This window comes from Bombina bombina, chromosome 6, assembly GCF_027579735.1.
Source record: "Bombina bombina isolate aBomBom1 chromosome 6, aBomBom1.pri, whole genome shotgun sequence".
Lineage (NCBI taxonomy): Eukaryota > Metazoa > Chordata > Amphibia > Anura > Bombinatoridae > Bombina > Bombina bombina.
In genome coordinates, this window is record NC_069504.1 from 77,231,031 (window position 1) to 77,254,890 (window position 23,860).

The following is a 23,860-nucleotide window of genomic DNA, read 5'->3' on the forward strand; positions in this document are numbered from 1 at the left end:
TCAGCTCAAACAGCCCCATTGTTTCCTATGGGAGAATCGTGCACAAGCACGTTTTTGAGGCTGGCCGCGTCCGTAAGCAACTCTGGTATCGAGAGTTGCATTTGCGGTAAAAATGCTCTACGCTCCTTTTTTGGAGCCTAACGCAGCATTTGTTTGAACTCTCGATACCAGAGTTAATTTTATGGTGCGGCCAGAAAAAAGCCCGCGGAGCGTTAACAGCCCTTCTACCGCCAAACTCCAAATCTAGGCCTATATTAACTATAATATACTTAGGGTTAATATAGATAATATAGCTGGCGGCGGGGTAGGTAGATTAAATTAGGGGTTAATAATTTTAATATAGATGGCGGCGGTGTAAGGGGTTCACATTAGGGGATAGATCAGTTAGATGGTGGCGGTTTTAGGGGTTCACATTAGGGGATAGATCAGTTAGATGGTGGCGGTTTTAGGGGCTCACAGTAGGGGGTTAGTTTATGTAGATGGCGGCGGTTTAGGGGTTAAATACTTTATTAGGTATTGCGGCGGGGGATCGCGGTTGACAGGGAGATAGACATTGCGCATGCGTTAGGTGTTAGGTTTATTTTAGCAGCCAGTTTAGGGAGTTACGGGGCTCCAATAGTCAGCGTAAGGCTTCTTACGGCTGCTTTTTGTGGCGAGGTGAAAATGGAGTAAGATTTCTCCATTTTCGCCACGTAAGTCCTTACGCTGTATATTGGATACCAAATTGCGCGGGTTTGGTATACCTGCCTATGGCCCAAAAAAATACGGGCGACGGCAGAAATATACACGCGTAACTTCTAGGTTACGCCGTATATAGGATACCAAACATGCGCAAATATTGGCGTCGCCGACTTTTGCGGGCGACGATTTTTATCGGATCGACCCCTAGATCGGTTTACTATACACTATTTAATATGTGTCTTGTGATTTAACAATACAGGCTTATTTATGTGGTTTAAAAAAAATATTAAGCTGTCACTCATGGGCAGCTACATTATTTTGTATAACAACCAATATGCCTACAAAACAGTAATTAAAATAAAAGTTGGAAAAATAAAATATTGTATATTTAAAGCATTACATACTCATATATAGGTCTTGATAATATTGTTCCTGTCTTCATTTGCTTATCTTTTTAAGGATAGGTGCAAGTGGCGATTCTAGGGGTACTAGGTGAAATGCCAGATCTTACATGTATTACAAACTATTAATTGTCGCACATTGCAACCTCAGCTAGGGATGCCACCTGCCCCGTTATGACTGGGGCAGCCCCGGAATAAAGTGTTATGTGCAGTGTCCCAGAGCTAACCACCCATGTCCCGGAGACTGTCTTCCCAAACCCAACAACTGCAGCGCAGCATTGTAATCTATCTTAATTAAAATAAGTTACTGACAACTTTTACTGCTGAGCTAGGTAGGTAAGGGTTATGTAAGCAGGGGGTGCGAGGAGTGGAGAGGGGACTCATATCAAGCAGTAGCAAATCATGTCCGCCTGACTCTGCTAAATGCCTATAGAATATGCTGTTGGCATTTAACATTGCACAAGTATTTCTAGTGAAATGCTTGTGCAATGCCGAACCCTGCACATTCGCGGCCGCTAGCAGAGGGTGTCAATTATCCCAATCGTATCGGATCAGGATGATTACAGTCCGCCACCTAAAAGGTGGTGGAGAAGTTAAGGAGCAGTGGTCTTACGACCGCTGCTTCTTAACTTACGTTTCTGGCGAGCTGGAAACTATGAGTGTAGTTAGCAGCATCCGCTGGCTGTTAAATCTACCCCTAGGGGTGCAAATTTGTACAATGGGCTGGACTCTCTGAAATGTGTCTGAATGAGTGACAGAAGCACACAACTATTTATCACATTTACACAGACTAGTCAGTTACTCAGTACTACAGTAAGTACCTACCTCTAACACTCTTCTTTAATGACAGAACAAAAATGTTAAAATCTGATATTTTATTAGGATTGTGTGAAGCCACACCCACAAGCCACGCCCCCACCACTCCCATTTAAAAAGTATCCAGGAATCAGCTGGGCAAAAGGTCGCAACCTTACCCCCAGCAGTGAAAAAATTATAAAGTGAATATAAACAGAAGCAAAGCAACTTGATAAAACAAAAAAAATAGCACTATGTGGTTCTCCAAAAATGTATTCATGCATAACAACTTGAAAACAGACAGATTACGAATAAAAGGGACATGAAAATCAAAATGAAACTGTCATGATTAGAGATTTTTCCATTTAAATTCATTATCAAATGTACTTTGTTCTCTTGTGGTTATTTGTTGAAAACCATATCTAGGTATTACAAACATAGCCTCTTGCTGAATCATTTGCTTGGGGTTAGCTTGCATGATACTACACATGAGCTTTACAATTTTGCATTTTTTACACAGTTTTAAAGTTACACAAAATAAGTTGAAAAAAACAAAACAGCAATAATATAGAGCAATACAGCAAGTAGGTTAAGTTAAAACAGTTTATTTTGCTTTTGAACTTAACAGGAAATGCAACTGGGCCTCAAGGCCTGATGGCTCACTGGTTGATAAGCAGAACTCTCACTTCTCTATTGGTGGACGACAAGGACACACCTCAAACAAGTTAAAAACGGTTTATCAAAAAAAAAAAAAAAAAAAGATGTAATACATTTTACATGTGCTCCTTTTAATGCAACAAAGAAAATGCGTTTTTTTAGTCTACTACTTTATTGATGGACAGTAACACACATCGTCAGTACAGGAACAATCATTTTTAAAATATCCTGCTTTAGAAGCAACATAGAAAAACAAATAGTTGTGTGCCCCTTTAAGCTGACTGAGTGCTTGTTATGTCCCTTTAAAGGTTAGCAACTGAATAAGGAACAACTTGAAAATTAGAGAAATCTCAATGTATCCTTCCTGGTAAAATATTTTATAAATAAAAAAAAATTACAATTTAATTTTCCTTGTGATTAGCAGGTAAAAGTCTTTAGTATATATGACACCTAAATAAATATAAACAGTGCTAGATCATAGATCATTGTACTGACCTACTGGCTCTGCGCTAATTACCGCTGTCTGCACAGCTCTCAGATATATGACTGCTGAATGTATGTAATTATTTAAGACCTGCAGATAAGGGTGGAGGAACATCTGCAGTTTGTCTTTTTTTAGTTTAGGTTTCTTTCTAATCTCCTGGGAAACATTCCAGCAGGGATACAAAGCTGTGCACATTAAAGAAGATGAGTTGTCAGCAAATTATTTCATCCTATTAAGTGCTACATTTGTGGCAACACTTCCAAAGAAACATTCATATGCTCCTAATTAATGAAACACTCATTATAATTAATAACCGATTTATATCTAGAGGAGTGTACTTTATGCATCTGTATATAATCCTTCCGATAACCTCCCTTTTATACAAAACTTGTGGATCCTAATTATTAATAATCTATCTATATATATATTTGTTTCATATATATATATATATATATATATATATATATATATATATATATATATATATATAATTTATTTATTTTTCAAGTTTACCGTCCCTTTAAATTTAGATGTCTGCAACAGATCAATAAATATTTCTCTTACTGAATTCTAGGTAGGAACATGTAAATTAGAATAAACTATATATAGGTACAAATTCCCAAATCGAACATTTCTACAAACTCCAGGCTTATTCATTATTTTATTTATATATATATATATATATATATATATATATATATATATATATATATATATATATATATATATATATATATATATATATATACTGTCAGAAAAAATGTGCAAAAATGGTACCTTTGGGGGAACAACAGCTTGTCACTGGGACAGTACCCTCAAATATACACCTGCTGTACCCTTTAAAATGGGTACAAATTGGTACCCTTGCAGATTGTACCTTTGAAAGGCGTATTACAATAGTCACACTGCAGTTTTAAAAAAGATTTTATACTTAACTGTAGCCATATAGCAATTCCAAAGGCTGCTACAGAACCACCTGATTGAGCCAGGCTAAACAACCAGTTGCAAAAAGAGCTACTCTATGTGTTTTATATCACTCTGTACTAGACTCTAAAAACACCCCATTTAATTTAGGGTGACATGCCACATAAAACATAAATATATAGAAAACAACATAATAATAAAATATAACTAACGAAATAAAGGGGGATTCAGGGGAGGGATAAACGATAAAACTCACAACCATAAATACTGACTGACTACCCTCTATTACAGCAACCCCTTTGGGCATGGAAGAAAATCTGTCATCGGTTGCAATGCCAACATGAACTCATTAAATTCATCCTACTGCAGGGAAACCCTGACTTTTTACCGGGAATGACTATACAGACATTCAGGGTTTGGAAATCTCTAGAAGGAGATGGGAAAACCATTTGTACTTTTACTCACCTACAAGAGACCTATTCTATACCGCGCACACATCACTTTGCCTACTTACAGACAAAACTTTATATTACTAAGTTGCTTAGTTTGACAACCACCCCTAAGGAAACTAAGGGGGTAGCCCAGATTTGTCATTTATACACACAAGGGTCAACATCTATCTCACCAATTTATAAGATACTGCAGACCACGGATAATGTGCACACAATAGAACACATCTGTACTAAATGGTCTGAGATGCTAGAAACTCCGATTACTAGAGAACAGATCCAAAACAGTATTCAAAGTGTTAGAAAGGCCACACTGTGGATGGATCTCAGGGAGTCGCATACCCGAATGCTTGGATTAGCTTACATTACTCCTAAACTTTATTAAAAATGGGAAGTTAACTCCACAGGGAACTGCCCCAGATGCGCACAGGCGCAGGCAGGCCTGATAAACATGATCTGGACTTGTCCGAAATTGGCTAGGTTCTGGGGCATGATACATCACTGGTTGAGAACTCTCAATATCCCAGTTTGCGCACTTACACAACAAATGATCACGCTCTTAGATTGTCAAGGCTTAAATAGAAACGCAACAACATTCATGCACAATACTATCCTCTTAGCCAGGAAACTCATATTCCGGAAGTGGTTAAGCAACGAGGCCCCAACATTGTCGCAATTACAAAACGAAATACTTACACAACTGCTTTATGAGCAGGCTGATACTGGGAGACATTTCCAATCGCGCAGCCCGTTTTATGAAAAAATGGGCAGTATACATTCAGACCTTGGAGACCCCCCAACAGATAAAAATACTGTATCCTATACGTAACTCAGAATACATACTGGAAGCTCAGCTTAGGGGAGACTGGAGATTAGATTTTGAGAGAGTAAATGCTCCCTAGTGGGAATCTATAGGAGGAGAGATTGGGAGAGGATAGAATCTGACACCCCGGGGGGAGGAGAAGGCCGGTTGGCCAAAGTAAATATTTGGAAAATGTGAGGGACATGCACTGTAAATATTAGATTTATTGACCTTATGTTTTTTTTTTTCTTTCTCTCTTTCTCTTTTAATGTATTACGATTAATGATATATGTCACATATGTAGAATGCTAACCCCAGAATGTGGGGGTGAAGTTTGTGTCATGTCCTTTTCACGGAATAAAGAAATTTAAAAAAAACCAATCTCACAACCATACATTGAATTGTCACTCTATGCAAAATATATGCAAATGAGTATATGTCCCCAGTACACATTTTGGTGATGAACCTGCTACCAATAGATGGAGCTGTGTTACACATGTCAAGGAACTTTCAACCAACAGATGGCGCTATGGCGTGTCACACAATGTCCATGTATGTGACTGAGGAACGGTTACAGTTTTATTTTATTTTTTTTAAAACTGGTTCTTAAACAGCTCTTGTTTATTTTATAGAGTTTAAAACATTTTTTTTCTTTGTAATTTTAGTTAATACGTTTGCTTTATGTTTAAGAGTTAACATATTGATGCTCTAAATATAAACATTAAAATGTTAAGTGCTTGTTTGCCATTTAGAACCAGCAACACAGTATCATTGAATATATGGGTTATTAAAGGGACAGAGTTTAAAAAAGAGAAAAAGCTGCTGCACTCTGCAGAGTATTTGAAATTAAACAATATCTTTATTCAAACAAAGTAAAAGCAAGTACAAAAAAGGCTGCAGGAAAGAACTTCCCTTATTAAAGGGACAGTCTAGTCAAAATTAAACTTTCATGATTCAGATAGGGCATGACAATTTAAACAACTTTCCAATTTACTTTTATCACTAAATTTGCTTTGTTCCCTTGGTGGTATTTTTCAAAAGCTAAACCTAGGTAGGCTAAAACTGATTTCTAAACCGTTGAAAACCGCCTCTTAGCTCAGAGCATTTTAAAAGTGTTTCACAGTTAGACGGTACTAGTTCATGTGTGTCATATAAATAACAATATGCTCACTCCCATGTAGTTATTTAGGAGTCTGCACTGATTGGCTAAACTGCATGCCTGTCAAAAGCACTGAGATAAGGGGGCAGTCTGCAGAGGCTTAGATACAAGGTAATCACAGAGATATAAAGTGTATTAATATAACTGTGTTGGTTATGCAAAACTGGGGAATGGGTAATAAAGGGATTATCCATCTTTTTAAACAATAACAATTCTTGTGTAGACTGTCCCTTTAAGTATTTTTTTTTTGCTTTGCCCACTTCTTGCATATTACCAACAACGATTGAACATAATTATTTTGCTGTACAACATGTATGTTGCATTCATTTTAGATGACTGCCAGTTATGTGAATATGAATAATTGAGCTGTACAAATGATATGGACTTGCAGGGTTTGGCAGCCTTGAACCACCCATCCCCCTCAACCTTTTAGTCACAAAAGTAATTGTGCCTTTTTGGGGGGATTAGATTGTACAGACATGGACCCTTTGACAGTTGGAAACATATGTGTACCTTATTTACTGCTAAATGGTACATATTAGTTCCTTAAGGTGTAATTATGATCCATTGAGGGTGCAACCACAGCAGTTGTACCCTAAGTGTTCACAAACGGACCCCAACTGTACCCTTTTTTCTGACAGTGTATATATATATATTAATAAAATTACAATTTTTCCTCACCACTAAGTCAAAATCTTCTCTGCCTGCATCTTTGTTGTTGTTTTTTTGTGTGTTCTAAAACGCAAATAATAGTCTATATTTATTTAAAACAACAAATATTACCTTTCTGATTACAGTACTGTACTATCTTTCTGACTGTACTCTGTATACAAAAGTATTAAAAATGTATATAAAACTACCATTAGGTTGCATGTATAAGCCGTATTATTACAGGTGAATATATTATATGTGTCACAGAATGAAGTTATGATTGTCTGATGGAATTTCCTTGTGATTACTGGCAATTCCACTTATAAACCAGTACAGGGTTTAGTGTCACATATGTCTAAAAAAGAATGTGTAGTCATAGTTTGCATGTGTGCTAAATTCTTATCTCATGTATGATGAATAATATTTAAAAGTCCTATTAAAATGCATCTACAGTCTAGACTGTTTTGAACTAGTACTACTGGGAGCTAGCTGCACATAAAGGCCTCTTGTCATTGACTCAGCTGATTTTCTCAACTGGCTTCCAGTAGTGCATTGCTGCTGCATCAACAAAGAATACCAAGAGACTAAAGCAAATTTGATAATGAATGAAAGAACAATTTGGGTTTTTGTGCCTCTTTAAAATTGGTTCTGTTCCAGTGACTGGCATCTGAACATGCGCGACAAGTTTGTCACAATTGGCTGGCATTTACATTCAGATGACTGAGCTGACAATGTTACATTTTATTAGAATTTAAACTCTGTCTGTTCTGCATCCAAAAATGGTATCTTTGTCCTTGGAATACTGGCTCCCATGATCTACAGGCACACGATGAAAGCCAGCCTGTAACAATCATGCTGTGTATTAAAGCGTTTACATGACTTACTAGGTACCTGCACGTGACAAATGCGCCTATAAGAGGGCAGTAAATTGTTTGTCACATTTATTTAACAAAAATAAACAGAAGTAAACAAATTCAGATCGCAAGAAGCACGTGCTAAGAGAAGAAAGACAAAAGCTATTTTTTTTAACCTTAGTAAGCCTGCAATGTAATCAAAACAGCTATCCCCAGCATGGGATCACACATCCTTCAACACCCGTATTGCTCCACTCCCAGGAGTTTTACTTGTAATAACTGTTCTCTTTTGATCAAATGTTCTCGGAAACCTTTTTGACTAACTGGTTGCTTCTGCTGCCCTTAAAGGGATATGAAACCCCGAAATGTTTTCTTTTGTGACAGATCATACAATTAAAAAAAAAAAAAAGTTTCCATTTTGCATTTCTTATCAAATTTGCTTTATTCCCTTAGTATTCTTTGTTGAAGAGATACCTAGGTAGGTTTCTGGAGCACCACTACATGGCAGGAAATAGTGCCTAGTGCTCTAGCTCCTGAGCTCACTGCACTGCTTTTCAATAAAATATATTAATAGACAAAGAAAATTTAATAATAGAAGTAAATTTAAAAAAGGTGTTTTTTCTATATAAATCATAAAAGAAAAGGTTTCATGATTTTGACGCTAACAGGAAGTGTATATATGTGAACGTCTGGGCCCCTAAAGGGACATTAAAATCAAAACAAAATTTCATGATTCAGGTAGAGAGTAAACAAAAAAAAATAATAATAAAAAAATAAAATTTACAACTATTATTATACAAAGTAACCTCTTTCTCTTGTTATGCTTTGATACAACTTAGCTCCTTTCTAATAGAGCATACTCAGGTAGCCTCAGGAAAGTGCATATGCCTTATGACAATATATGGCAGTAGTGTTTACAACAAGGTTTGTAACAATGTTATACATATTGTGCTCAATACATGTGCACACATTAAAGACTACCACAGTAAGCTCTTAGGCGCTCACAAGCATAAAAAGTGTTGTTTTTTTTTTCTCTCAGAACATTCATTTAAAGGGACATAAAAGTGCAAAAAGGAAATGCTCTAATGTATTAGAACATTTTATTATTGCCCTATCGCTTGCATATAACTGCAAAGTGGTTAAAGTCCAGAACAGCAATGCACTACTGAGAAGTAGCTGGACACATCTGGTGAGTCAATGACAAGAGACATATGTGTGTATCCACCACTCATATGCTAGCTTCAAGTAGTGCTCTGCTGAGCCTAAGCATATGTAGGTATGCTTTTAAAAAAAGGATTCCAAGACAAGGGAGTGAAGTAAAATCTGATGACAGACAAAAAGTAAAAAGTCTCTTAAAATTACGTTTCATCTAAAGGTTTAAAGGAACACTTAATCAAAACTAAACTTCAGATAGAGCACAAAATTGTAAACTCCTTTCCAATTCACTTCCATTATCAAAATGTGCTCAGTCTTTCTATATGCACACATTCTGAGGCACCAGCTCCTAATGAGCGCTTGCTGATTGGTGGCTAATTACATTTTTGGTTCAGCACCTGGGTAGTGCTTGCTAATTGGTGGCTAAATGTAGCCACCAATCAGCAAGCGCTACCCAGGGTGCTGAACCAAATATCATCTGGCTCCTAAGCTTACATTCCTGCTTTTCAAATAAAAATCCCAAGAGAAGAGAAATTGATAATAGGAGTAAATTTAACCAACATATGCAGAGAAGAAGGTCTGATGTTACAAAGATGACAGGTTAGTGTTAAATATAAAACAATAATACCATTTTACTACAGAGATTACTGCAAGTCTGGACGTATATAATGAGCCTTCCCCTGTGCACAGAAGTTAGGGATCATTTGAGGATTTGTGTGAGTTAGGAAATGTCAGATTAGGTGGCCGAGTGGTTTTCATCTACTGTCAGTTTCTCTACTTCTGCAAGCCGCACTGTTTTATCCATGCCAGCTGTGCAGCGTCTGGCACCAGTAACAAATGCCTGAATAAGCAGCACTCCATAGGGCATCAGATATCAGCAGTGTGGGTGCAGTCCTTGAAGTGGTTGTAGCCAATTATTTGCTTTAACGCCTATGAGTGATACAAACATTGCATAAAGTACACTTCTAATTTGCATTGAATGAATCACCAAGGCCATTGTGGTTTCCATCATTATAACAATATAGGGCCGGATTATAACTGGAGCGCAAAATATCGCTTCAGCTAAAGCGATATTTGCGCTCCACTTTGTAATACCAGCACACGTAAATGTGCGCTGGTATTACAAGCTAGGTGCAATGCAAACGCGACATCGCATGAGAACGAACGCAACGAAGGGGGTAAGTCTGACACAGAAATATGAAATATATACAGTATGTATATGAATACTTAATATGCTTATATAAGCATATACATATATATTTACAGGGATAATACAGTACCCATAGACCGCAATGTAAAGGCACTTTTCAGTGCCGTTTTTTTCTAACACCCCACTCCCGCCAACTTTAGCCCCTTATGCAGTTACTTTAATAAAAAATAAAAATGCTATTATATTTATTTTTAATAAAAATTAATACCCTGAAATTTTGAGGCAATCAGGGGGACATTTAGAAAATTAACCAGAGATCTGAGCGCTAATTGTTACTGCTAGCTTGCGGTAACAATAACCAGCCACTTGTAATAACTGACTATTTATTGTGCGCCCGTAAACGACCAAATTTGCCTGTATGCAGGCACGCGATAAATTAGCGCTCCACTTGTAATCTAGCCCATAATCAGCATATAGTCCTGAACGATCATACACCTCCCTTCAAACTAGATGTGAAATGTAAAGTAGTGTTTTAGAGTGGCGCAAAAATAAAAATTAAAGGGACATTCTAGCCAAAACTAAAAGGCATATCAGAATATATAATTTAACAGAGGAAATTTTGCAATAAGCATGTATTAGCACAAATGTTTCTACCAAAAGCTATAACTGTTTTCTCATGATTTTAAATTCCCTTATTCCTCTTTCATCCTTCACCTTCTGTGTAAAGTACTGTACATGTTAAAAAAAGATATTACTTGCATATTCAGGGGACCAAGAAGATTTGGGTACAACAGTAATGAATGGGTCAGGGGTATAACATCCCACTTACCCACTAGCAGATGGTGAGCGTCTAATAAATTATAAATGTTTAAAAAGTTCAGCTGTTCTTTCAGCCCAAGATTTCCTCTTTGCTGGTAAACAGGTTATAGAGACATTCTGGTATAAAAATAAAATGTTTAAAAATAAAAATGCTGTGACAAAATAGAACAAATTCTATTCTTATACTATGGGACAGATTACGACTGGCACGCTAACAGTTGCGCGTGTGTCGGAAGTAGTGAACGTAAATGCGATCACTTGAGCAAAATTGAAGTTAACGCGCTTCAGGATAGTGCAATCTCAGAGCTCTGGTTAACTGAGACAAAAAAAAAAAAATATATGAGATCTCAGGTGTTAGAGAAAAAAAAGCAGGCAAAGGGCTTTAACAAAGATGTCTAAATATGTATATATGTGTGTGTGTGTGTGTGTGTGTGTGTGTCTGTATACATATGTATTTATATGTGTATATATGTATTTACAGACATATATACACATAAATACATACGTACACATATAAAGACACATATATATATATATATATATATTAATTTATTTTATTTATTTATAAAAATATTTTACCAGGAAGGATACATTGAGATTTCTCCCGTTTTCCTGGGTCCACAAAACATTGCATTGATACAATAGGGTACAATAAAATACAAAAACAATATTAATACATAATATATGCAAAATTTAACATAGAACAGGTAGGAAATATATAATCATCCATGACAGGTGCATTCTGTTTTGAGATATGCAAAGAGGGATCTCTTAAAGGATTTTAGGTATATATATATATATATATATATATATATATATATATATATATATATATATATATATATAGTGCATTGGAGCCCTTTGCAGTCAAGTAGCTGAAAGCATGTATAAAGCATATTTATGCAATATTCATATTTAATAAAGGTTTTAACTATAAATTTACTGTAAATATTTCACATTCTAATGTTCTGCACAAAAGTGAATATGTTCTATGTATTTATAAATAGATATTCCTATAAATAGAGTGAGAACTTTTTACTTTCAACTTGTCATACGAGCACTACCCAACGCACACAAAAAGCTTACTTCTAGCGCAGTTAGCGTGCAAGTGGGATCATTAAATAGCGATTCACTTGTAATCTAGCCCTATGTGTTTTTACCCCTGAATACATGATAAATATATAGTCAAAGTTCTGTTCCTGTACCCATTCAGAGAAAAGAGTGAGTGAGCCAATCAGGAGCAGGCATACATGCGAATGGTCACAGGCTATATCTACATCTGCAGGGAAGAGCGGTTGTTGCAAGAGTGCAACTTTAATTACATGGTTAACCCTTTTGAATGAGTAAAACACACTGTAAATGAAAGAAATTAGTTTAAAAATTGAAATGTATTGTTACATTAGAATGCCCCATACAAAAATACAAATACTAAAGTTGAATTTTAATCTGTTGCATTATTCTTTCCCTTATGGTAAGATGACATTTTTGTATATAAAATTACCAATACGGGAAATGACAAATAAAATGAAATCATTCACTGTATGGAAATAAGACATATAATATATACATTTTTATTAATTTTAAAGGGAGACTGAACCCAAATTTTTTCTTTTGTGATTCAGATAGAGCATGAAATTTTAAGCAACTTTCTAATTTACTCCTATTATCAAATGTTCTTTATTCTCTTGGTATCTTTATTTGAAATGCAAGAATGTAAGTTTAGATGCCGGCCCATTTTTGGTGAACAACCTAGGTTGTCCTTGCTGATTAGTGGATAAATTCATCCATCAATCAAAAACTGCTGTCCAGAGTTCTGAAAAAAGCTTAGGTGCCTTCTTTTTCATATAAAAATAGCAAGAGAACAAAGAAAAATTGATAATAGGAGTAAATTAGAAAGTTGCTTAAAATTGCATGCTCTATCTGAATCACGAAAGAAAATTTTTGGGTTCAGTGTCCCTTTAAGTTTGTGCTCCCCTTTATGCTACAAATAAATTAATATTTTATCCTACATGCAAAACAAATTCCTATTGTGGAAAATCCTCATTTACTTTATTTTCAGCATAATTATCGGCAGACACATAATTAAATGATGGCAAGTGTGCAGGGGTGGGAGGAGGACAGTAAATGTGCAGCTGCTGAAAACAAGAAATATCTGTGATACAGAAAATCCCACAAATTGCTTATGAGGGAAATTTATGGAAATGAATGAGAAAGAAAAAAAGGAGAATACATAATATTTAAACCCAAAAATAATTTTTAAAAAGGGCAGGCCCGGGCTCACACTCTCCTTTGTGTGATTCAGCATTTCAGACAGGTTCATTCATTTCTGTGGGACAAACAAGTAAAGTCTACTTATGTGAGGGGGGATTTAACTACATGTTGATAAGTTTTAAAATGTTGGGCCCTAAAAGCTAATACACTGCTTTCATGGTGAAAAAATGTATTGAAAGTTGGTATCATGAGAAGAGTTTAAGCGGATTTGTTACCCATATACTAAATCAACTGGAAGTGCTGCAGCATATCTGTAAAACGCTGACAACATCACATGACCATCTCTAGGTAAAAAAAATATATATATTTTACCTCAAATTGTTTTCAGTCTACTAGAGTAAGTGCGCTCTCAGCTGTTACCCTTCATTTACTGTCATATGCAAGGTGAAAAAAAAGACGATAAGATTCATAAGATCTCACCCTTTACTGTAATCTTGTGGGATTTCACCATAATCTCATGAGATTTAATTGCAAAACTTTAAAGTGAGGAGCGAAATTAAATGGCTGTGTCTGCACATGCCAAATGCTTGCTACCTTGTAAGTCCTGGGTCAACCACCCTGATGCTTAAAGTTTCTTTACAGTGGGATGTGGCTGCTTTGTAAATTTTGAAGTAAAATATATTCCTTTTTCACAAAGAATTGTTCATGTGATATCTTCAGGTCAGCTTATGCCCCTTTAACAAAGCACCTGTTTGGAGATGCTCATCTAAATTTGCAACCTAAATTCACAGGTAAAGTGTGAATGGAAAGTGCTAATAACTGTTAAAATAATAGAGGGGACAGTATGTAACAAGAAAGGTTTTCTAGATGACAGGTGGGCTACAGTGGAAATATATGGGCACTATTATTATAGAAAATGTTGGGTAAGATAAGAACAGAAAGGAAATTAACAATATTTAACCATTAACCATATTTTGAAAGCTTTTTGCAGGTGACATTTCTGTCAGGGGCAAACAACCATTAACCCCTAAGATGCTAGAGAGTACTGCAACACTTTTTATCATCTAGCACTAACCCTAACCAAATTGGCAAAAATATGTTGCAGCTTACTAGCAACCTTAGACTGGACGCTGGGAACTCATTGGCAGTGAAATCTATGTATTAAGATCTTCAGCCATAATCTTGCAGACAATACTGTATTATACTGGAATGAAGGTAGAAGCTGAAAGAGAGATAAAGCGAGACTTCCTAGACTAGGTAAGCTCCAGCGTTCTATGAAACACACTGTATTGGAATACAGCTACTTACTGCAAGAAAGAAAGGCTAAGCAGATGAAATTAATTTGAACATGCCACCAAAAAGCTTGCAGTAAACGTAAATATAAAACACAACCATTTCATGGTTTACATTGATCAAAAACATAATAGCATTTTCATTAGAAGTCTCAAAATACACATGCTAATACATTCTTAAATTTGTCACACATTGCTGTCCTTTGAACATTCCAGTAAGCAAATGAACCATTCTACCAGGGGCATATTTTGACCTAGGCCAACTAGGCATCTGCCTATGGCACCAAGATTTAGGATTTAGTAAATTTTAAAAAGGTTCTATGGCATGATGACTTTGCACTGCTAAGATCGCCAAACATTTTATTGATTACAAATCAACATCCCTGGTTGTCTAGTTGGGGTGCATGACCCATCTGTATGTCTCTGGCCTCTGCCTGAGAGAAATATATGAGGCAAAAATTAGTTAAAATTATTGAGAGTAGGGGGTTTGGGAGGCAGCAGATTTCCCAGTGACTAGGACAGCATATAAACTAAATCAACCGTTGTATTCAATCATTTTCTAACATACAAAGTAATTAAGGCACTAATTCCATTGGTAACTATATGTTTAGACACATAAATAAAGTCAGTCTCTAAAGTTAAAATGTATTGTAGCTTTTGAACAGGAAACACTAGTGAGCCAATTAGTACCAGTAACTACCAGTAGTTATGAATTTTGTGAAACAAAAATGTTTCACAAAACGCATAACAAAAATGTTACATAGTAAACTAACACCCATAAATGACCTATTAACTCCTAAACCGCCACCCCCCACATCGCAAATACTATAATAAACCTATTAACCCCTAATCCACCGCCCAACCAGATTGTCAACACTAAATTAAAGTATTAACCCCTAATCTGCCGCCCACACCACCAACACTAAATTAAAGTATTAACCCCTTATTCGTCGCCCACATCGCTAACACTAAATTAAAGTATTAACCCCTTATCCGCCACCCCCACATCGCCAACACTAAATAAACCTATTAACCCCTAAACCACCAACCCCGAAAATACTAAACCTATTAACTCCTAAACCATCAAACATCCACATCGCAAATACTCAACTTAACCCATAAACCGCCAAACACATCGCAACTACATAAATTAAACTATTAACCCCTAAACCCCTAAAAGTTACAATATAACTACCTTAAAATAAATAAAAACTTACCTGTGAAATAAAAAAATAAATAAGTTTAAACTATAAATAAACCTAACATTACTATTTTTAAAAAATAAAATATAATATACCAAAAATAAAAAAAACTAAATTACAAAATTAAAAATTGAAAACTAACACTACTAAAATAACAAAAAAATCTAACATTACAAAAAATAACAAGGTCTAAAATTACGAAAATTAAAAAAATCTAAGATTACAAAAAATAAACAAAATTGTCCAAAATAAAAACAATATACCTAATCTAATACCCCTATAAAAAAAACAAAAAAAGTCACCCCAAAATAAAAACACCCCCTAATCTAAAACTAAATTACCAATAGCCCTTTAAAGGGCATTGCCCTAAAGCGATCAGCTCTCTTACAAATATCAAGTACCCCCTAACAGTAAAACCTCCCAAAATAAAAAATACCTAACTCTAAAAAAAGACCTAAAAACTGTTTTTATAGGGGTATTAGATTTGGTTTAATTTTTTTATTTTGGATAATTTTGTTTATTATTTTTTGTAATCTTAGATTTTTTTTATTTTTAGTAATTTTAGACAGTTATTTTTTGTAATGTTAGTTTTTTTGTTTTTTTATTAGTAGTGTTAGGATTTTTTAATTTGCTAATTTAGGTGTTTAGTTTTGTTATCTTGTTTTTTAAATAGTAATGTTAAGTTTATTTATAGTTTAAGCTTAGTTTTTTTTATTTCACAGGTAAGTTTTTATTTATTTTAAGGTAGTTATATTGTAACTTTAATTTAAAGTTAGCGGGTCTCAGGTTTAGGGGTTAATAGTTTAATTTAGGTAGTCACGATGTGGGTGTTTGGCGGTTTAGGGGTTAATAGGTTTATTTGAGTATTTGCAATGTGGGTGTTTGGCGGTTTAGGGGTTAATAGGTTTATTTGAGTATTTGCAATGTGGGTGTTTGGCGGTTTAGGGGTTAATAGGTTTAGTTTTGTATTTGCGATGCGGGTGGGCGGTGGATTAGGGGTTAATAGGTTTATTTAGTATTGGCGATGCAGATGGGTGGTGGATTAGGGGTTAATAGGTTTATTGTAATGTTGGTGATGAGGGTGGGCGGCGGATTAAGGGTTAATAGGTTTATTTAGTGTTGGCGATGCGGGTTGGCAGTGGATTAGGGGTTAATAGGTTTATTGTAGTGTTGGTGATGAGGGTGGGCAGCAGATTAGGGGTATTTAGACTAGGGGTTTAGGTTAGGGTGTTCGGTTTATACATAACTTTCTTGTCTCCATAGTCAGGACTTGGCTTTGGTGCGGTATGCAGCTTAACGCACCATACCGCACAACACAAGAAGTAACTTGTAATGGCAGCGCTATGGACAGTGCAGTAACGCTAATTGTTTAGCGTTATTTACACACCGGGTTAAGCGCACAAATTTGTAATCTCGTGTATGTGTTTAAACCTGTTGTGGGCGTTATACACCTACTTATCAAGGGACATTCGTGCAAGAATAAATGTTCTAACAGCATAATTGTATTATTGCATTAACAAGTCCCTTTAACTTCAACTATCTGCGTATATTTAAAGGGATACAAACCCCAAATTTTTATTTCATGATTCAGATAGAGCAGTAATTTTAAGCAACTTTCTAATTAACTCCTATTATCAATTTTCTTCATTCTCTTGCTATCTTTATTTGAAAAAGAAGGCATCTAAGCTAAGGAGATATACAATTTTTGGTTCAGAACATGGACAGCACTTGTTTATTGGTGGGTGCATTTAGCCTCCAATCAGCAAGCACAATCCAGGTTATGAACCAAAAAAAATCTTGCTTTTCAAATAAAGATAGCAAGAGAATGAAGACAATTTGATAATAGGAGTAAATTAGAAAGTTGCTTAAAATTGCATGCTCTATCTGAATCATGAAAGAAAAAATGTGGGTTCAGTGTCCCTTTAAGTCTGGAATGAACATACAAACACCACTGTATCTGCCAACATCATGGAAATATCATAGGAAGAGCCTGAAGGCTAATATACTGTATTAAAATATCATTGTTTTTGACAATATCTACATATGAATTAAATTAAAGGGACAGTCTAGTCAGAATTAAACTTTCATGATTCTAATAAGGAATGCTTTTATCATCAAAAGTGCTTATGCTAATTTCTAAGCTGTTGAACTGCCTCTTATCTCAGTGTATTTTGACAGTTAGACACTGCTAGTTCATGTGTGTCATATAGATAACATTGTGCTCACTCCCGTGGAGTTATTTAAGAGTCAACACGGATTGGCTAAAATGCAAGTCTGACTAAAGAACTGAGATAAGGGGCCAGTCTGCAGAGACAAAAAGTGTATTAATATAACAGTGCAAAACTTGAGAATGGGTAATAAAGGGATTATCTATCTTTTAAAACAATAAAAATTCTCGAGTAGACTGTCCCTTTAATTATCCCACCAACCAATTACGTGACTACATTTTTTTATGTTTATAGTTAAATAAAAAATTTATGAAAGTGTTTTAAAATACAGAAAGAAATGAAATAATTCTGCATCGATTTATTCTGTTGCCTGGTTTTCAGATAGCATTGTACATTGAAGAGAAACACAACAACATATACAATAAAAATATTTTTTCTTGCACCAACATCATCTTAAGAATTAGCAGCAAGGGTAAGTAGCAAAATGCATCACTAATACAATAAGCTTTGCATTACACTTTGTAAATAAGAGGAATTTACAGTTTTCTGACTTGAGGACAGGCTAATGAATCTCACAGGCTAAAAAACAAATTCTAAAAGTAAAAACAATTATATAGAGGGACAGAAACCTCAAAATGAAACGTTCACATATCAGATAGAATATGCAATTTTACACAACCAATCAAGTTACTTCTATTATCTAACTTATTTTCTTTTGGTATCCTTTGCTGAAAAGCAAAGCTAGGTAGGCTCAGGAGCAGCAATGCATTACTGGGAGCTGGTGATGGGTGGCTGCACATATATGGCTCTTGTCATTGGCTCACCAGATGTGTTCAGCTAGCTCCTAGCTATGCATTGCTGCTACTATGTTTTCTCTTCAACAAACAATACCAAGAGAACAAAACTGAAAAGTTGTTTGAAATTGCATTCTCGGGGGGCGATTTATCACATCCGTGATAAGACCGTCGCTCCTTAGAGGTGGCGGACATCAAGCCGCCAATCGCATTGATTGACACCCCCTGATAGCGGCCGATTGGCTGCGAATCTGCAGGTGGCGGCATTGCACAAGCAGTTCACAAAAACTGCTTGTACAATGATAAATCCCTACAGCGTATGCTGTCGGCATTTATTAATGTCTGGCGGACACGATTTGCTACAGTGGATCATGTCCGCCAGACACTTGATAAATCGGCCCCTCGGTCTGAATCGTGAAATTTTTATTTTGTCTCTCCTGTCTTTTTAAAAAGCATTAAATCGCATTTTCTTTTTTTCCCATAAAATCAGACAAGAGGAAACGTCTCCCCCGGCCCCGGGGGAGCTCTTTTCAGACTGTAATCTGTTTGCTTTATCTTTTTTAATTTGGGATTTATTGTTTAAAAAATAAAATATATAAACTTATACATGAACATTTTTTTAGCTTTCAGTGAATTTATTTAGCTTTAGCACATAGATCAGTGACAACAAAATCCAATATTAAAATATTAATAATTCTAAAACAAATTCAAAATTCTTTATTGCAATAGGAAAATTACCCCCAGAATGCACAGCAGAGAATGTTATTTCAATCAGATGATCGTCCTATTGATGCCAATGTAGAAATTGCTGATTTGCAAATATTTTATAGTATTAAAAGCAGAAACAACTGGAAATATATAAATCAACAAACTGATATTTAATTTTCCAAATTTGTGTGGCCAGATACAAACAAATGTATAATCAATCTGGTTATTAAGGAGCTAAACTGATTTATATATATATATATATATATATATATATATATATATATATATAATTAGGATAAACAAAATAAATAAATAAATATAAAAGAAATATTTGTGTTTGTTTTAGAGATAATTTAAAAGTTCTTCCCAACATTCGCAGATACTGAAGGACTGTGCCACTTCAGCCGTATGGTCCTGGATGCCCCCTCAATGGGGCTGTATTTAAAGGGCTTAAGTGTTTCTCTGCACCTTAGAGTAGGCTACAAGCATTTGTCAAGTGTTCTGCTCAGTGATGGTTCACAAGAATATTACACATTCCCCTTTCAACCCATGGTGGAAGGTGCTGGTAAATCTCTACCCCTCTCCTACAAAGACACGTCCCCATCATATTTCATGAGTTTGAATATAACACTGTTAACCCTCTCCTTGATTGTAAGTTTCCACTGGAATAGGGCCCTCTGTTTCTCCTGTATTAGTTTGATAAATTCTGTCCTGTTTCTAAAAATATTGTATCGTGCATTGTTGTACTTTTAAATTTTGTACCCATGGACAGCACTGTGAAGTTGTAGGTGATTTATATATACAGTATAATAATAATAATAATGTAAACATGATCATTTAGTTGGACAAAACATTACAATAATAAAATGCACGCACACAAGTGGAAGAGGTTATAAATAAAATAGACATAATACTCATATGCTAAATCACTTGAAAGTGATGCAGCATAACTGTAAAAAGCTGACAAGATAATATCACATGAACATCTCTATGTAGGAAAGGAAGATATTTTACCGCAAAATGTCTTCAGCTCACAATTGTAAGAGCTCTGTGAACAGTTATCCTTCAGCTACTGTCCAGCAGAAGGTTGGGAAAAAAAAATATAGCCAATCAGCATCCACAAGACAAACAGGATTACTTTAGAGACCATCCTGGAGTCATTTGACAATCACAAAACTACTTTAGAAGTAATTTGCACATCATCAGACATCATCAGGCTTGTAAAGTCATCAACTAAGGTAAAAAAAATGCTGGGTGATGACTTCAAAATGATTAGCAGATTACTTCACAAGCATGAACAGCCAGTGAATTACTCTAGAGTCATCTCATTTAAATATTTTGGCCTGTGGACATACTTCATGATGGCTTCTGATAACTAGTGTGGAGTAATCGATTACTTCAGAACGACTCCAGGAAGATCATCCTTTTTAACTAGGGTCAGCAGTGCTGAGGTCACATTTTGCTTTACTGTTATCCCATTAGCTTTCACTGAAATATCATGAGATTTCATGGTAATCTTCCTTGAAGGAGAAATAACATGACTGTGCCTGCACATGCCAGGTGCTCACTCCCTTGCAAGTTCTGGGACTAGCATCCTGATTGGCTGTTTAAAGTTAATTTACAATAGGATGTGGCTACTGAGGAAATGTTGAGGTAAACTATTTTATTTTATATATTTTTTAATTTAAATATATGTTCAGGTGATATTTTCTAGTCAGATTTTTACAGTTATGCTGCATCACTTTTAAGTACTTCAACATTTGGGTATCATGTCCCTTTAACTACATTATTATTAAAGTGAATGTAAATTTTGATGATAAAGTGCCCGGTTTTTAAAAATTCAATTAAAAACAGGGGCACATTAATTCATCAAAATTTACATTTCACTCGTGTTGTGAAAATACTTACCTTTTAATCTTGACAGCTGCTCAAGCTTCCCCTGGTCGTCACAAGACTCTTCCTCCATCAGAAATGACGGATCGGTCATCCTCCAATCACGGCTTCTCCCCCAGGGGAATCAGTGTCTGATTCAACGCCGTGATTGGAAGAAGCCGGATTCCTTATTTTAGACCCATGAAAAGGCTTTGCGACGGGCGGAGGAAGCGATGCAGCGGATGTGAAGATTAAAAGGTAAGTATTTTCACAACACGAGTTAAATGTAAATTTTGATGAAATAAAGTGCCCCTGTTTTTAATAAAAAATTTAATAAACGGACACTTTATCATCAAAATTTACATTCACTTTAATAATGTAATTAATTTCCAGAACTGGAGAAACATTGCAATGGTTCCCTTGAACAGAACACAGCCAGTGAGTCAATCATATGAATGTAGCAACCAATCACCAGTCATGTTCAATTTAGGATTGGCTCACGAGTGTGCCTTTAATGCTTTATATTAACTTGTTTTATATGTGGTGGGTTAAACATATATATACCTGGGTGTATTCTTGTAAAAACAAAATCCTCTAAACCTCTAAAATGAGACAGTGAAAGGACAATTGTAAATCACTTCAATGGGCCAAATATGACCTGGAATATTTACTCAAGTCCGAGCAAAGTTATAGTCAATGCCTTAAGGTGAACATTCCATAAAACATCTGGTGAAGAAGACCTTGCATACTGTCTGTGCCCAACCTCTCTGGTTTAGCTCTTGGGTCATCCAAGTTCCTAACCGCACAAACATCATGCTGCCGGGGGAGAGAGAAAGCTACAGATAGAAAGAGAGGAGGTGAGCAAGAGAAAGGGTGATGTATGCTTGAGTGATAATTAAACCATGGGCCCCATATCAGTTGATTAAGTAATTGTGTTCTGTAGGCAGAGATATGCAGCAAGTCATCCATAACTCAAATACAATCAATTACATTATTGACAGATTTGCACCAACATAGGACCATCCAGGTAATTAAGAAATTATTTCATATTTACTTAAATAAGGCAAATAAAGCCCCACTCTTAAAGGGACAGGAAACCCCAAAATGTTTTTTCATGATTTTGTATAAAACATACAATTTTAAACAACTTTCCAATGTACTTCAATTTTAAAAATTGTTTCATTATCTTGTTATCCTTTGCTGAAGGATCAGCATTGCACTACTGGCAGCTAGCTGAACTTATCTAGTTAGCCAATCACAAGAGACAAATGTGTACAGGCACCAATCAGCAGCTAGCTCCCACTAGTGTAGGATATGTGTATTCTTTTTCAACAAGGGATACCAAGAGAACGAAGCACATTTGAAAATAGAAGTGAATTAGACATAATCTATCTGAATCATGGAAGTTTAATTTGCACTTTCCTATCCCTTTAAGTCACTCAGTTCTTACCCTGTTGTCCTCTTGAATCTCCCAATCGGTGCTGTACATATTGAGTTGTTGGCCCTGAGAGCAATTGGAAAACTGGAAAAGACTGGAAAACAACCTTCTGTTCTCCTGCGTATCTGCAAATATCGCATCCTGGAAATTCACTCCATGTGGACGTAAATTGTAATTCTCATCCATTCTGTAATTAAACACATTGATTGTCACTTAATAGATTTAATAGGTTTTCTCACAGCACTGCCATTTATAATGAGAGTTGTCAGGTGTGCTACAACTGATAGTAATAATCAATTTTCTGTTCTGTGCCAGTGGCACAACAATAACATTTTATTGGAGATTTTCTTATACTGGTAAATTAAAGACCTCTAGTAAAAAGGTACACAAAAGATAAAATGATTCAGCAAACAAAGTTAAAACAACTTTCTATTTTACTTCTATTATGATAATTATATATATAAATAATATAAATGTAACTTTGCTCAAATTTAGCTCCATTTCATGAGAGAATACTGAAGTAGGCTCAGGAGTGTGCACGTATCTTCAACGCCATATTGAACAGTATTTTACATACAGCACAAAAGTCAAATGCACGCTCCTGAGCCTACCTAGGTATTCTGTAATGGAAAGAGGTCAATTTTCAATGAAGGAGATCAAGATAAAGGGCTAGATTTATCATTGTTCTAAAACGGACAAGGTTCACAGGTAATGAACATCTCTTCCTAGGATGGCCATTTATTATTGCACAAGCAGACGCTTGTGCAACCCTGTCTCCCCACTCTCAAGCAATATGCTTGTGCATCCCTGCCCTCCCACTTGATTCATTTCTTGTGAATATCCCGATCAGTGATCTTACAACTGACAGGGGCATTCACCCTTTGATAATCTACTCCATAGTGGTAAACCTGATAACTGGATTTTTTTTAATTTTTTTTATGTATACTCCATCTAAATCACAAAAGTTTAATTTTGAGTTCCATGTACCTTTATTGTTAGGGTGACATTTAGCAGGCTAATTTACTGGCTGTGATGTTGTTACTTGTTTTGAAACCGATCACGGTATTTTATTTGCAATACTAATAAAAGCGAGTGGTGGCACTTCAATGAAACTAAGCTTTCATCCCCAAAGGAAAAAATTCTAAAAACTACAGCACCCGTACTCCAAAATGTATACATTATATCATGGAAAGG

General features: G+C 35.6%; 1 protein-coding gene across 1 annotated transcript in view; it reads right to left on the minus strand.

The window, feature by feature from the left end:
• CCDC3 (coiled-coil domain containing 3) overlaps nt 1-23,860 on the minus strand; it is a 142,691-nt gene that overhangs the window by 103,420 nt on the left and 15,411 nt on the right. Inside the window, exon 2 of the mRNA XM_053716476.1 lies at nt 22,679-22,853. Within this exon, the coding sequence (XP_053572451.1) occupies nt 22,679-22,853 (175 nt within the window). The remainder of the gene's footprint in view (nt 1-22,678; nt 22,854-23,860) is intronic.